The sequence below is a fragment of the Hipposideros armiger genome, unplaced genomic scaffold, assembly GCF_001890085.2.
Source record: "Hipposideros armiger isolate ML-2016 unplaced genomic scaffold, ASM189008v1 scaffold_458, whole genome shotgun sequence".
NCBI lineage: Eukaryota > Metazoa > Chordata > Mammalia > Chiroptera > Hipposideridae > Hipposideros > Hipposideros armiger.
Window position 1 is genome coordinate 1,048,675 of NW_017731808.1, and position 14,760 is coordinate 1,063,434.

Here is a 14,760-nt window from a genome sequence, read left to right on the forward strand (position 1 = left end):
CCCCAGGGGGTATGCGTTCCAAAGAGCCACCTCCCAGAGACAGCAGTAGTGCCTCACCCCAAAGGTGTGGAAGAGGAGAGGGGTCCTGCAGCTGCACCTCTCATGCAGATCACAGGGAAAAGGTCATCCCCGCTACTCAGAGGTCAGTCCTGACTCTGCACAGCTGCCAGAGCAGGCTGGCCTGGGCCGCTGGCCTGGGGGACTGACAGGAGCACAACCACCAGGCTGCCCACTGGCCCCAGGCCAGATACAGACACTCATATGCACAGCACACACACACATAAACACACAGGCACATATACAGCCAGACACCGTGCTCATGCACACATTTTATCTGCATATATGAGCTGTTATTAGCCGTTTTCTTCTTCTCGAGTTCAAGGAGGCATCCAGCTACGGGGCCTTCTTAAGCCACATTACGTTGTTGGACTTGTTTGAAATGGAATTTCCTGCTTTTTTTTCACCTTCTCAAACATAATTCTCCTAAATCAAATATAAATTTCTCCACTTCCGTAACTTACTTTAAAAGCTTTTCTTCCTTTTTATGTAGAATATTTGCCTCCTTCAAGGCGTCTGGGGTCCCGCTTAGGTTAGAGGTTATTTGGTGAACACGGGACGCCCAGGTCCTCACCTCGCTTCCCGGTGGAACATCACGGGGGCCTCCCTCCCTCCCTCGTTCGCTGACCCCCGGCCGCTGTGCCAGGGTCCCTGCAGATGGGAGAGGGTATCCCTGCTCCCGTCCAGCCTGTGTCCAGTGCCCGGGGCCTGGACCAAACCCTGAACACACAGAGTTGGCCCCGTGGGTCATGCAAACAATTCAGGAGACTCGAAGCTGAAACCAAAGCTCACTTTTCTGTCACTCAGGAAATGTGCTTTATGCAAATTCTTTACCAAAGTCCTTGGAGGAAGTGCTGAAACACTGCTCCCATGTCTTTAAACATCTTATGTTCACTCGGCAGCCAAAGGAGAGCTTCGCAGGCCCACCGCGGCCTCTTACACGAGCCCAGAGAGGTCGATGGAGGCCAGTGCAGACAGAGCTGCCCTGGGACCTGTTCTGCTGCCCCTGTCTGTCCCCAAGCCGCTGTCCCCTTTAAGGGCTCTCCCTCATGGGAGCCTATGACCCGCAGAGGCCCTTAGAAACACCTCTAAATTCCGAGAGGCGACAGCTGTGTTTCCAGGTGTGCTCGTGCGGCCAGCCTGCCTGCCCAGGCCTCCTGGTCGGGGAGAATAAACGGGCCCCCAGTGCTGGGAGGGTTGGGGAGCCTCTGCTTTCGTTTGGAGTCCTGGTCTGTGCCTGCTTACGTTTAAAGTTTGAAATGGACAAGTGTATGAAATGGACAAGTGTACTGGACACATGTATGAAACATGTCCAGTCTCAACTCCAGAGCCCCCACGGGCCCTGTAGGATTCATGGGGGAGGAGAAGGGGGGGTCTTTCGCCATCTGGGCAGGAGCAGGTGGGGCTGGAACCCGCCCAGGATGTGGGCTGTGGTATCTTCTAAAAGCAGCGCTGCATCCAGGAAAGGACTGGGACACAGGAGCCCGCTCGGCCACCATCTCAGCCCTCCTCCCTGTGTCCCACTTCTTAACGCCATGAAGAGGGGTTTTTCTTGTCCATCGATTAATGCGCAACTTTTGCCATCTTGGTACACACAAGAAAGTTCCTTGGCAACCAAGCTCTTCATAAATGTAATTGCCATGAATTCTGAATCCCGGGGATTCAAATTAGTGATATTATACTGTGTCTCCCAAAAGGCTTAATATTAACATCGCGCTCAGTAAATATCCAGGGAGTCTGAGCGAAGCCCAGGATCGATACAAACATTACACACTGACCGAGCACCGTGAGTCAGGAGGGGCTGCTAACACACGCAGTGCCCTTGACTTACTGAGAATGGAAAACACGCAGATGAGAAAACGGAAAATAGCATGATCCCCACTTTGTCTTTTGAAAATTAAGAACAGGTAGGTAGATAGTGAGATATTTAGAATGCATGGGGATGGGAGAGAAATGCGTAGAAGATACCTGCCAATATATATACTATTAAATGGGCTGTGTCTGGTCCAGCAGGATCATAGATAAATTGCCAAATGCTTCTCTTTGAAGGCAGCTGTGCTCACCACTATACCACCAACGCCGTACCAAATGCTTCTCTTTGAGATGCTCTGTATTCCCTCTGTTTCCTGCCACGGTCATATGTTATTTTATATAAAATGATGTTTGACACATAATAACGTAGCCGCGGACCTTGAATGACAGGGCACTCTCCCCTGTGGACTCTGCACGACCCTACATCTCTTCCCCAATCTGCTCCCTTCGTGCATCAAAGTCTGCACCACGTGCCAGGGCTCTTCTCCAGAACTGTTCGCTTTCTGGAATTTTCTGCCCTCCCTGTGTCAGTAAGACTGCTCCTTCTTGCCACTTGGATTGAATCCACCATTTGCTGATGTCAGCGTCCTGTGGTCCTCTCCTCCGTGGGGTGAGGCCTGCAGTGTGGACCGAGGTCCGAGGGAGCCTGCGAGGCCGGGGCGCCCTCCCGCCCAAATGCAAACCGCGAATGGTGTGTGCTGAAGTGCCTCTTCCTGGAAGAGGACCTGTGGCTTTCACTGACTTCCTCACGGCGTCTGCGACACAAGAAAGAGCTAAGAACACCGCACTCCACACTACAGCGGGCTCTCAGTGAGGAAACAGAAACGGACCCGACGTCAAGTTCCCTGCGTTTCCCTAGTGGCAGTGCACCTGACATCAGCAACCAAGACAGCCACCTCGCTGGTTCCAGCCACTTGCATTCAAGGCCCCTGTCCTGGTAGAGGAGGGACACGTCCCAGGTGTGGCACAGGAGCACGTCACCGGGACCAGATTTGAGTATCGAGCCTCAGAGTCTGCTCACTTTGGGCAGAAAGAAGCGATGTGTTTGTGTAGCCTTGCCCCTGCTTGGCCCCTGACCCTGGGGTGTTTTGGAAGCCTGCCCAGGGAGGTTATGGTCCCAGCCCACTTGTCTTGGGTGCTGCTGGGCCAGTGTCCCCAGCATGTGCTCTGGCGGTGATGGGAGGAACTGCTGCAGTCACTGAGTTGCTTCGTTTTCCTTAGAAATCATCTGCATTTATTTTTAGCCATATTCAGTGCTACGCTTGATGAAAAGGGGGAATTGAGTGGCATCGCCAGGCATATCTTTTTGCACAAAAATTGAGGTGTGATTGCAAAGTAACAAAGCCAATCTTTTTATTTCTGATGAGCGAGTCAAATCTGAAAGCCTTTCCAAGGCCGCCTGCCTAGTGGCCGCGTCTCCGGGTCCCTGTGCGGCCTGCCAGCGTGACCGGCCGGAAGTCGCACGCCAGCTTGGAGGCGTAGCCCTACTCATCCTTTGATGAAAGCCGAGCCCTGGCTTTCTGGGCACGCCCGTGCCCGAAGGACTCCAGGAATGCCACGCAGCCCAGCTCCTACTCACCCCGACCGGCCTGCGCGGTTCTCACCCGTGTCAAGGCCACAGTTCCTCCTGGTTAACGGCTCCAGGGAGGACCTTCAAGTGCAAAGCTTTCAGGTTAATGAAATTGCCGTCCTTGCTGGCAAGCCTGTGGTTTTGCCCACTGAGCCTTCTGTTGCATTTTAATGCCCTGGCGCCACATTTCCCTTTTCTTTGTTTTGGATAACAGACATTTGTTCCACGTCTTCAGCTGGTGCTTAGGGGTATAGAAAGAGAGAGCCAGAAGTGCATGCAAGAAAAGTAAAGATTCAAGGAGCGGGGAGGAGGGACTTGTCCTGTAGAAACCCACAGATGAAAGCGGCAGCTCATGCTGGGAACAGGCCCTGAGATGGTAGCGTGGGCTGTGGCTGAGCTGAATGGGGTGGGGGTTGGCGGCACCTGAATGCCAGCAGCCTGGGCAGGAGGGGGAACCACTGCCCTGAGCCAGCTGTCCTCCCAGGGACACGGGCAGCCTCGAACTAGCCCCCAGTTACCAGCCTTGCGAGGTACCCCCTGTGTATCCATGGTAACCCTCTTGTTTCTCTTTGTCGCCAGTGGAAGGACTAAAAGTGGTGGAGATTGAGAAATGCAAGAGTGACATTAAAAAGATGAGAGAGGAGCTGGCGGCCAGAAGCAACAGGTAAGGTCTGAACTGAGTGAGCGGGGCAGACAGTGGGGGAGCTCAGCCATCCAGGGGACATGGGGCCGGGGGTACGCGGGTGAGGTGGGGGGTGGGAGCGGGGGTCTGAGCTTTGCTTTCCCGAAAGCAAGCCTGGAGTCTGGAGCATGTGACCTGGCCCCCGGCTGGGTGGGCGGCTGAGTGGGCGGCTGGGTGGCACAGCCTGGAGGCGGCCCTGCCCTGCTTGGGGTTTGCTTTTCAGTTACACAGCTTACTTTTCATAGGAGAGAGTTCATGGCAGATGGCGGCTAGGAGGCTGTCTGCATCTCAAGGGGAGGAGTCCTCCTGCACGTCAAAGTATTAGGATTAGCTCAGCCAGACTGAAAGAAGGTGACGGCAGCTTTTAAACAGAAGGGATGGGTGAATGCCCGTGGCTTTCAGGGCACAGGCATCCTGGTGCCTCATAGTTCCCACCCCCTGGTGGGCGTCCCCGTGGCACAAAGCAGCAGGTTGGGGAGAAAGGCCCGTGGCCGATCTGGACACAGAACTCACTTGAACTAGGGAACAAGGGATCCGTCCACATGTGGCCCTGGGGAGCCGACATTCGTGCAAAAGACACGCAGGCTTCCTCACGCCCCATGAAACAAAACCCTCTACCAAAACCAGGGTCACAGCAGCTGTTCAGGCTGAGGGCAGAGGTGCGCGGTGACAGCAGACGCTGAGGACAGCACAGCAGTGAGCCGTAACCGCGTGCGGGCTGGGCCGAGGGCTCTGCTGACAAGGACCAGGTCCCACCTGCCTGCTCCTGATTCCTCACACCAGAGTCCCATCCAGGAAACACGGGGTTACAATGTGGCTGTCACCCCCAGAACGCCATGCCCCTACGTGTTGCCGGGGTCGCAGCAGGGCCTCACAGGGTTCAATGGGGACAAATGAACCCGAGGACAGTCCTGTGCAAATGCACCCAACTGTCTTATGAAGAGTCGCCTAATAGTTTGGAGATCTCTCCCCGGTTTTAAAGCATAGTGCGACCTGCAAAGTGAGGGGTGTGGCTGTGATGGAGGGTCCGCCAGGGCAGGGGTGAGGGAAGCCAGTGGTCGGTCGCTGGTCAGTCCCCTCAGAGTCTGGCCAGGCTGGCCAGCCTCGGGGTGGGCTCCGGGAGAGCCTGAGGGGCTCAGAGCCCCGTTCATGTGTGTCCTTCAAGGAGCAAGCCATGTTTATGTCACACTTGGCAACTAATTTGGATTTGGGGGTGTCTCATTCCATTTTATTTGGGGGAGTTTGGGGCAGAGCAGTTTGTGACCACAGAAAATTCTGAGTGACTAATTCATCTCTGTCATCCTGTGGTGGGAGGCTCTTTACGTACCGGACAGGCGACAAGCCTCCGTGTGACCTAGTAAGAGTCCTGGCGTTGCCTGGGGCAGCTCAGCGGCTGGGACCCCAGGGCTGACACATGGCTCTGCATCTGGAAGGACCCCCAGACCCGACGTGACCCTTATGTCGTCACTCTCGGCTCAGACCCCACAGGGCTCAGCTCAGCCCTCTGGCTGTCCCCGTGCCCAGCTGCCACCTGCTGGGCCTCCATCTGTGGCCAGTCCTATGGCCCAGTGTGCCAGGCCCTGCTGGCCGTGCTTAGCCGCTGGCCTCAGAGTGGCTGCCACGGCCAAGGGCCACATCCACTGCGGCAAGGCGGGGTGGCCCGGCTCGGTGCCCACTGGGTTACGTACCCAGGAGCCCCTGGCACAGCTGCCGTCTGCCCAGGGCCAGGTGGGGCCCGTTGCCTCAGAGTGAGTGTGGGTCCAGCGTCGTCCGTCCGCATCGGGGGAAGAGGATTAAAACTCAAATTCTAGGGTTCAGCCTGACACTGAGGGCTCCCTGAGCGAAACCTCTCGGCCCAGAGGGTGTGTCTCTTGGGCTGGAATGGTGTCACCTCAGGTTCCTTCCCGTCTCTGTGGGCGTCACCTCACCCACAAACAGGCTGCATTCATGGAACCCACAGAGCATGTGCAGAAGGCGTTTGCAGCCTGTCGTCCCTTCTCAAATGACTGACTGCCACCTGCGTGCGTGTCTCAGGCACCCTCACTCCTCCACCCCCCTCCCATTGTGTAGATGCCAGCAGGGTGGCAGTGGAGCACCGCGGACATGAGGCCCCTGGTGGGCTTTCTGGCGTGCCCTGGTCCTCGGGTCAAGTTCAAAGGACAAAACAAAATTTTGTCCAAGTTGCGTTAGTGTCCTATGACAAAGCGCCATAAACTGAGGGACTTAAAACAATAGGAACTTGGTCTCTCACAGCTCTGGAGGCCCCACGTCTGAAATCAAGGTGTCGTAAGGCTACACTCCCCTGAAGGCTCTGGGGAAAAATGTGTCCCCAGCCTCCCAGCCTCAGGAGGCTGCTGGCTCTCCTTGGGGTTCCCTGGATTGTAGAGACATCACCCTAATCTCTGCCTCTGTCTTCACCTGGGTTCTGCACCCCCAGCCCCCATGTGTGTGTCCAAATGTCCCCTTTTTAAAAGGACACTGGTCATATTGGATCAGGGCCACCCTATTCCAGTGTGACCTCATCTTAGCTCATTACACCTGTAACAACCCTATTTACAAATGAAGTCACATTCACAGGTACTAGGGGGCTAGGACTTCAGCATGTGACTTTGGGGGACACAACTCAACCCACAACACACCCTAATTTCAGAGCACGTGGGAGGAAGCCGACCAGGGGCTGAGAGGCAAGCCATCATCTGCAGATTCCCCTGTGGGCCAGGGAGCCCCCAGGCTCCTCTGAGTAATTCAGGCCTCTTCCGCGAGCCCCCAAGAAGCACATTTTAGAGCTCACGGCACCATAATCCAAAAAGAAGACTTCCGATGCTCTAACCACTTCTAGAGGTGACATCCTCAGCAGACAGTTTTCACAGCATCCCACGTAGGTGAGAGACGGGTAAACGTGACTTCAGTCAAAAACAGAACAGGGGAGAAAATCTCAAACTTCACTGACAGCACAGCAAGGACCAGTATCCCAGGCTCCGGTCAAATCCACAGCGGCATCACCCGCCTTGGGCCCTGGTCCAGGAGCCCAGAGCCCCTCTGTGCCCGAAAGGACAGCTCTTTCCTTTTCTTTATGGGGAAATAAACCCAGATGGAGCACAAGAGCACTTGCGCTACCCCCTCCGTCTCTGTGGACGGCAGGGTTCTTTCTAATCATGCAGGAGCACCACGTAGCCTCTTAGCGTCCCTGGGACCAGGTTTGTTCCAGGTGACTTCCCCTGGAGTGCGGGGGGGAAATTGCACCTGTGAGCAGCACTTTCTGGAGATGTCAAGCCCCCTGGGCGGGCAGACAGAACAAAGGCACCTGGGTGACTGAACCCCACCCTGTACCCCCAGGAGTGGCTAATGAGCGAGCCACACCACCCACACACGGCACCCCCAGCGGGGCCTCGGGGCCAGGGGTCTGTAGGCCCCAGACAGCCTTCGCCTCTCCAGGAACAGCTGATAGCATCTAGCAGTCAGGTGTGGGCAGGCTCACAGACACCCCAAGAACAGACTGCGCTCCCCTGAGACACACCTCGGGTTTCTCTCAGTTTTCTCCCCCCTCCCCCTGAGGAAGAGGTCCAGCTGCCTGCTCGCATTTAGGGCACAGGGTGGAGCTTGGTTGTTGACCCCGGGCGGGGGAGGGCTGCAGGAACGTGGGTGGCATCTGAGGGCTTGGGGTCAGTAGCCTCCGCATCATCCCAAACAAATAGCCTTGACCGCTGGACTGAGTCCCAGTGGAGGGGAGGCTGGGAGCCCAGGAAATGAAAGGAAAAATAAGCCCTAAATAGAAGGAAAAGAAAAGGCACCATGCCAGCTGCTCTGTCAGCTGGAGGGTGCTGGTTCCCATGGCAACGGGGTGCAGGAGGAGCAGGCGGGGTGCCTGGCGAGGTGGGGAGGCCCCGGCAGGAGTCGCCAGGCACCCCGCAGATGCTCTCAACACTGGGAGTTTCGAGGAAGCCGCTGGATTCCAGCAGTCCAACCATCTTGCTTGGGGAAGGCTTCCACAGCCCTCCTGGGAAATGCACACACCTTACCTAGCCAGCACGTGTGTGGCTGTTTCTACAAAAGAGGTGAAAAGCAGAAAAGAGACCATGACGATGCTGTTTTCTTAAGTGCACAAACCAAGTTCATCGCTGCTCAGAAATGTGTAAATGGGATTTCGCGGTTACAGGATGACAGTGGCAGTCGTTTGGTTGGTACTGTCTGTTGGTTTGTTTTGTTACTCTTTTGTTAAATACACACACACACACACACACACACACACACACACACACACACACACACACGGGCAGCTGTCCCAAGCAACCCTGATGGTTTTGACAAGTGTCGGGCTGAGGGAGGAATAGCAGCATGCCCAGAAAATAACGCTGAAGGCTATCTTCCAAAAGGAGGTCGATTTATTATTCTGAGTTTGCAAGTGGCACAGCCTCCTTGTAAAACCACCAGACTACACTGAATTGCCAGTAACGGCAGCAGCCGCAGTGCCCCCGGTTGAAATCTGGACACTGAGCTTCCCAGGTGATTTTTTGTGGATAGGTGTCTAGTGTTGAAAAACAACTAAGAAATTGTTGTTATCTTTTTTCTCTTCCAATATTCTGAACCATAAACGGATCGAACGTTCACCCACATCCAGCTCATAGCTTTTTCCTGAAGGCCACAGTCGAGCACTCTCTGTTCACCCACCAAATGTGCTCTTTTCACCTCGTACATCAGTAAATATTTCGGCATTCCCTTTTGGTACATACTGAAGGCAACATTTCTTTTTCCCTTTTCACCTAAAATTCCCTCGCTTCATATAGTATTCTTCATTATCGTCAGGATCACACAGTAGTCTGTCTTGTCAATATACCGTAATGGTTTAAATTAGTTCCCACTGGGGACATTTAGGCGGCTTCTCCTTTGGTTCGGTGTTTTTGTAACGACAGAGAGCGCGGCGATGAATACCTTTGTGCACAGAGCTGTTTGCTCGTGTCTAATTCTTATCTTAAAATAAACCCCCGGAGTAGACACACAGCCTTACAGGATATGAATTCTTTATGGCTGTTACTGTATACAGCATTCAGTTGGTCTCCCAGAAGATGAAACCTTCCTAACAAAACCACACGAGCTTCCGCTGTTGCACACTCTTGTGCTGGCCCTCTGCACACCAGCCTGGGACTCTCCAACAAGGGGGTGCAGACCCCTCCGTCATGCTTCCTATCAGTAGGAGGATGGAGAGAATGTTCACGTCCAAGAAAGCTAAGGTCCCCAGGTGGGGAGGGGGCTGTGGAGTGGCCAGATCTCCTGGGACAGCCCCCTACATCCGGGTCCTGGGTTCAGCCCCACAGCCAGCACAGTCTCCCCAATATCAGAAGGGGGCTTTCCTGCCAGAATACGCCTGGCTCCTTTGGGTCTGTCCTTATGTGGGACACCTTGACATTGAGTGATGAAGGAAAGAGAGCCATATAGTAAGTGCATCTGTCAACATGTACACAATGGAGGACACCCCGAAAGCCGTCTTGGGGACCAGATGGCTGATGTGCCACAGCCACCCAGGAGCACTGAAGAAGGGCTTGCTTTTAATGAAGTTGATCTCTGTGAAGCAACACCCAGAGAGTTTGGGGTGTATTAAGTGAAAAACACAAGTTGGCACAGAGTGAGTTTGTACAATTCCGTCTTTGTTTAAAAGTACAAGGGGCCGTCCATGTGTGTCCCCGCCTAGGAAATTCTGGAAGCGTACCCCAGACTTAACAGGAGGTATTTCCAGGGTGTGAGATTTAAAGGAAAGAAGTGGAAGTGGGGACTTAGATTTTTTTTTTTTTACTTTATCTACTTCTGTGTTGTTTGAAGTTTTTAGAATGAAAGTATTTTGCTTGCATCATTTTAAAAAAAAGATTTTTAGATGCTTATCTGTACAGAAGATGGCCCAATGTTATCTCCGGAGGTCTGGCAGAGCCCCTGGGGGGTTAGCAATGAGACATCTCATGGCTTTATGACTTATTCTCCCATGATGAATAAGACCAAAGGAGTGTGTGGCTTTGGTTTGGGGTTTTTTGTTCATTTGTTTTTGCTCTGCGGAGGGCCCCACAGCCCCCTGCCCACGTGGACACCGAGTCTGGAGTGGCAGTGCTGGCACTAATCTTTGCTTTTCCCCTGCAGGACCAGCTGTCCCTGTAAGTATAGCTTTTTGGATAACAACAAGAAGTTGACTCCTCGACGGGATGTCCCCGCTTATCCCAAGGTGAGATTAAATTGTGCCTCTGAAGAAACAGCAGCTCCTTACCCACAGCCTCAGGACACGGGGCCCCCCACCTTCAGCCACCCTAGCTTCCTGGCCGGGCCCCAGCTGTCTGCATGTTTGCAAAAACAGCTCCCACCCCATCTCTGGGCTGTGGAACGGGCCTGTTATTCTTAGGCAGAATATTTTTCTCTTTGACATTTGTTTAGCAAAAGTGGTCTCAGACCATAGCTTACTGTGCCAGGAGATAATAGCTAAAATTTTAAGTAAATTTTTAACAGTCTGCTTCATTGGATCTCCAGTCCCTGAGCAATACACAGTAATTATGAAAAGTTTTGCTTTTCTGCCACAAAAGATTTCTGTTACAAGAAACCCTAGGTTGTCGTTAAAGCAGCAGCCTGGGAATTGGGGTGGGGCGGGACCTCAAACAACTGCAGAAGAAAGGTCACCTGCCTGGACAGTGCCTGCAGCTAGCAAGTGAGCAGAACCCAGCCCAGCCCGTTTTCAGCACACTCTGAACCAAGCCCCAATGGCTGGGGTCCCACAGGTTGTCCGAGGTTTTCAGATGGACACCCGTGCCTTTCCCGTAGGAAAATGTGACCCAAATCTCCCATGATTTGGCCCCAGGGAACCACAAAGCCCAGCCTAGGTCCAAAATAAAAGGTGTCCGTCCTCCATTGCAGTTCCTTTTAAAAAAATAAACAAATACACCAAAAGTCCTGGGAGATGACTGTCTGTAGCCCCAAAACATCGTGACAGTCTTATGCCTAAAACCGCAGCCTGTTTCCTGTCACGATTTAACCCAAACTCCCTGCCCGATAGTCCCCGCCTGGGCCCTTCAGCCCCCTCAGCAAGCTGTGCTGTTTTGGCCCACAGCCAAGCCAGGGCTGGGTTCCCCAAAAAAGAAACTCCTGGTCGCTTCTCCACCAGCCTTTGAATGTAAACCAAGTTAAATTTTTCCCTTGACTTCATTTTTTCGTTTCAAGTCGGGTTTATTGCAATGTAATTGACTTGGGGAAGTCCAGCTTCTGTAGGGTCAGCGTACTGTGAACTTTGACAAGCTTGTGTGTCACGGAATGGACGCCACAAGGAAGAGGCGGGGCATTCCTGTCACCGCAGCACGTTCCCTCGTGCCCGTGCCACTGGCCGTGCCCGGCACTCTCACCTGCCTCAGGCGACCACTGATGGGGTGCCCGTCCCTAGAGTTTGCCGTTTCCAGAATTCCTGGAGTCTGGGGGTGTCCTTGAGAGGGGACAGGGAAAGTGGAGAGAACCTCTCCGAGCAGGGGGGTGGCAGCTCTGCCTCAGCGCAGAGGCCCCGCCCCGGGCCCGGCTCACCCGCCTGCTGTCCGCCCCTTCCAGTACCTTCTCTCGCCGGAGACCATAGAGGCCCTGCGCAAGCCAACCTTCGACGTGTGGCTTTGGGAGCCCAACGAGGTGAGTGAGGGGGCCTCCCCCATTCCAGCGTCGCAGGACCTGGTGGCCCCGATGGGAGCGTCGCTGTCACTCTTTCTTTCACCTTTCTCCTCTCTGTTCTTTTTGGGTTTTTATCTTGATTCTCCAGGTTTTAGGTGGGCTCAGGAGGGTCTGGGAGACGGAACCAAGGAAGGGCGTGTCAGGGACAGGCGGTCAATGCAGGGGCCTCGACCCTGGGTGGGCACTGACCGCCCATGGAGCACCCTCTGCAGAGCGTGTCGCCAGTCCCCAGGGAGCGCCTGCTGACCGCAAACACACCCTCTCGGGGGGCCAGCTGCTGTGCCCACGGACCCCCCACACTGTGGAGAAGCATGTCCCCTAAACGGGCTTTGGTGGAGAATCATGCTGAGAGAGGCGGCTGTGTGGCCCTGACACACACAGGATCTGGACCGCAAGGCGCTTCCTGCAGTGAGCTATGGCTGTAAAATTCCCTCTTGCTGAGAAAACACGAAAAACATTTTTTTGTTTGTTTGGCCCAGCGACCTGATCATGTCAGTCATACCCCTCTCTGAATCCCAAGAAAACAAAAGTCCTTCATCGTGGGCATCATCAGGTCACCAAAACTTACACTTTCCGGCTTTTGGGAAACAGACACGCGGCAAGGCTGCCCGGCCACCAGGACGAGGGCAGCAGCGGTGACATCCCGGCAGATGGCAGGAAGTGGGGACAGTGTCCCCCGCCCCCACCACCGAGCATTCGCTGGCAAAGTCATGGTCATGAGCACCCCGGGGGCGGCAATGTCCTGAGTGAACCTCATTTGTGCTCTCATCCACGCTTTCCCACCAAGGGGACACACAGATCCCCTCCCGGCCACCCTGAGAAGAGGCAGCCTGTGTCCGCAGTATTGTCCCGTGGCCAGCATTGAACCGGATGACACGTGCGCTCCAAAACATCCAGCCACCAAGTTGCGTGCAGGACGGGAGCGTGGCTATTACGGAGCAGGAGGCATTTTCGGTGTGCAGCTGCCACCTGCCAGATCAATGCAGGATCAGCAAAGGACTCAGTGTGGGAGGCGCCGTGACCTGAGCGGATGAGAGGTTGCTCTTCCAAACAGGACCTCTGGCCTCAACAGCTCCCACTGGATGGAGACCCAGGCTGTCCTGTCCACGGGCAAGTCGACACAACAGGTGGCTTAGGACATCCTGCTTCCAGCAGGTGGACAAGCGCCACTGCTGGAGATACCTGGAAAAATCATGCTTCTCTAAGTCGTTTGACTCCAGCCCCCTGGTGACAAAGCACCCGTGTGGGAGTGGGCACCGCTGCCTTGGCTACCTCCTCTAGGCACAGGGCTTTATGCCCTCACGTTGAAAGGTTGGGGGCCTCGCGCATCCACGGTGGGAAGGCCGCCTCCCTGCCCTCCAACACGCAGGTGAGAGGAGCGAGGCCTCTCCCTGCAAGCGGGCTGGCCTCTGGGTGGCTGTCTGCCAGCCTGGGGCTCCCCCGCAGTAGGTCTCCATGGCACCAGCAAACCGCTGAGGGGTCCTGTTGCTCCCAGAAAGTATCCACCTACTTGAGGTGACAAACCAGAGACAGGACCCCCAGCCTCTGGCAAACCTGGGGATGCCATGAATTTTAGACCATGGATGGAAATGATGAACAACGAAGGGGTCACATCTGAAAACTTCAGCAACCCGCCTGGCCCCCCAAAACTTCATCTGGCCGCCCATGAAGCAGCTCGCACCCTGAAACCTTCGGGGGTGTCGGTGTTTCTTAATTCCCCTTCCAAGCTTAAAGGGGCCTGCCCCACGTTCCCCCCTCAACAGCCAAGAGGCCGAAGCCTCCCGCTGCCCTCGTCCCTGTCAGAGCCCTCCCAGGGCCCCTCTCCTGAGAGCTGGGCGTGCAGGCGGGGCCTCCTTGTCCCCTGAGTCCTCCACGCTCGCTGTCATCTTGCTGGAGCAGGGACCCACTGCAGCGTCAGTGCGGCCAGCGTGCAAACAGATGCCCAGATGCCTCGCTCCTGCTCCAGGCCTGGCACGTACGTCACAAAAGTGACACCAGATGGTTTTGTCTGCCTGTCGTCTCCAGCTCCTGACTCCGGTTTCACAGCAAACATTTCATTCAGCTCATCGGCGTGGCTCCAAGCGGCTGGGCATGGGCTGTGGGGGCGGGGAGCAGGGGTGACGGCTGCAGCCCTCTGGACCTGAGTCTGCCCTGCCTGTGCAGGCACCGGGGCAGCTGGCAGAGGTCACAGGCGGGGCACAGGTGTGTGGCCCTGGTGGAGGAGCACTCACTGGTGTCATGCCCCGCACCCCCAGGTGACATCTCAGTTGTCCCCGCTCTGCAGACCTCCATCCCTCTAGGCTCTCACTCCAAGACATGCTTTCCCAGAAAGCGAAGCCCACTTTGTCAAGCTCTCATCGATTAAAACGCATTTAATCTTTCTTCCCTAGCTTAATTAGCTCCAAAGCTCTGAGCGATATTTAAATAGATCACAGCAGTAACAATAAATCCTCTCTGGGACTGAAAACAAAATCTATTTCAAGTTGAGCAGGGGTTCCTTTAGGAGACAGTCGGTGAATTCAGGTTTGGGGGGGGACACGTACCCAGAATGGGCGCACCTTCCAGACACCACAGGTAACGCATTAAAAGGTGTCTCGGTCCCAGCGGGCCCCAGAGGGTCCCAGTGAAGAGCGTCTGGGAGGTTAGTTGTCAGAGCTCCTTGGTGCCCTGGGCTCAGGGAAGCAGGGGGCCTTGCTGCCTGTGAGGCGCCGTTCTCAGGTCTGCGTTAGAGGGGCCGCATCCCAGAACCCCGACTGTGATGCTGATCACTGAGGCTGTCTCGTGTGTGGAAATAAACCATTTCTGAGGCGGTCCTTCGGGCACAGTGCCCTCTCTCACCCAGTGGCTCACTGTGCCATGCACAGAATTCCGTTGCCTTCTGAACCCTGACAGCCCTTTCAGACCCTACATCCTGAAGCCCCTGGCTTCACTCCCAGGGACCCCTGGAAGGGGAGGCTCACCC

General features: G+C 55.1%; 1 protein-coding gene across 1 annotated transcript in view; it reads left to right on the plus strand.

Moving 5' to 3' along the window:
- The window catches only part of PDE9A (phosphodiesterase 9A), a 47,018-nt gene that overhangs the window by 4,035 nt on the left and 28,223 nt on the right, over window positions 1–14,760 (plus strand). The window contains exons 3-6 of the mRNA XM_019666004.1: window positions 1,790–1,794; window positions 4,019–4,103; window positions 10,245–10,326; window positions 11,685–11,759. Coding sequence (XP_019521549.1) covers window positions 4,072–4,103; window positions 10,245–10,326; window positions 11,685–11,759 — 189 coding nt within the window. The 5' untranslated portion in view covers window positions 1,790–1,794; window positions 4,019–4,071. The remainder of the gene's footprint in view (window positions 1–1,789; window positions 1,795–4,018; window positions 4,104–10,244; window positions 10,327–11,684; window positions 11,760–14,760) is intronic.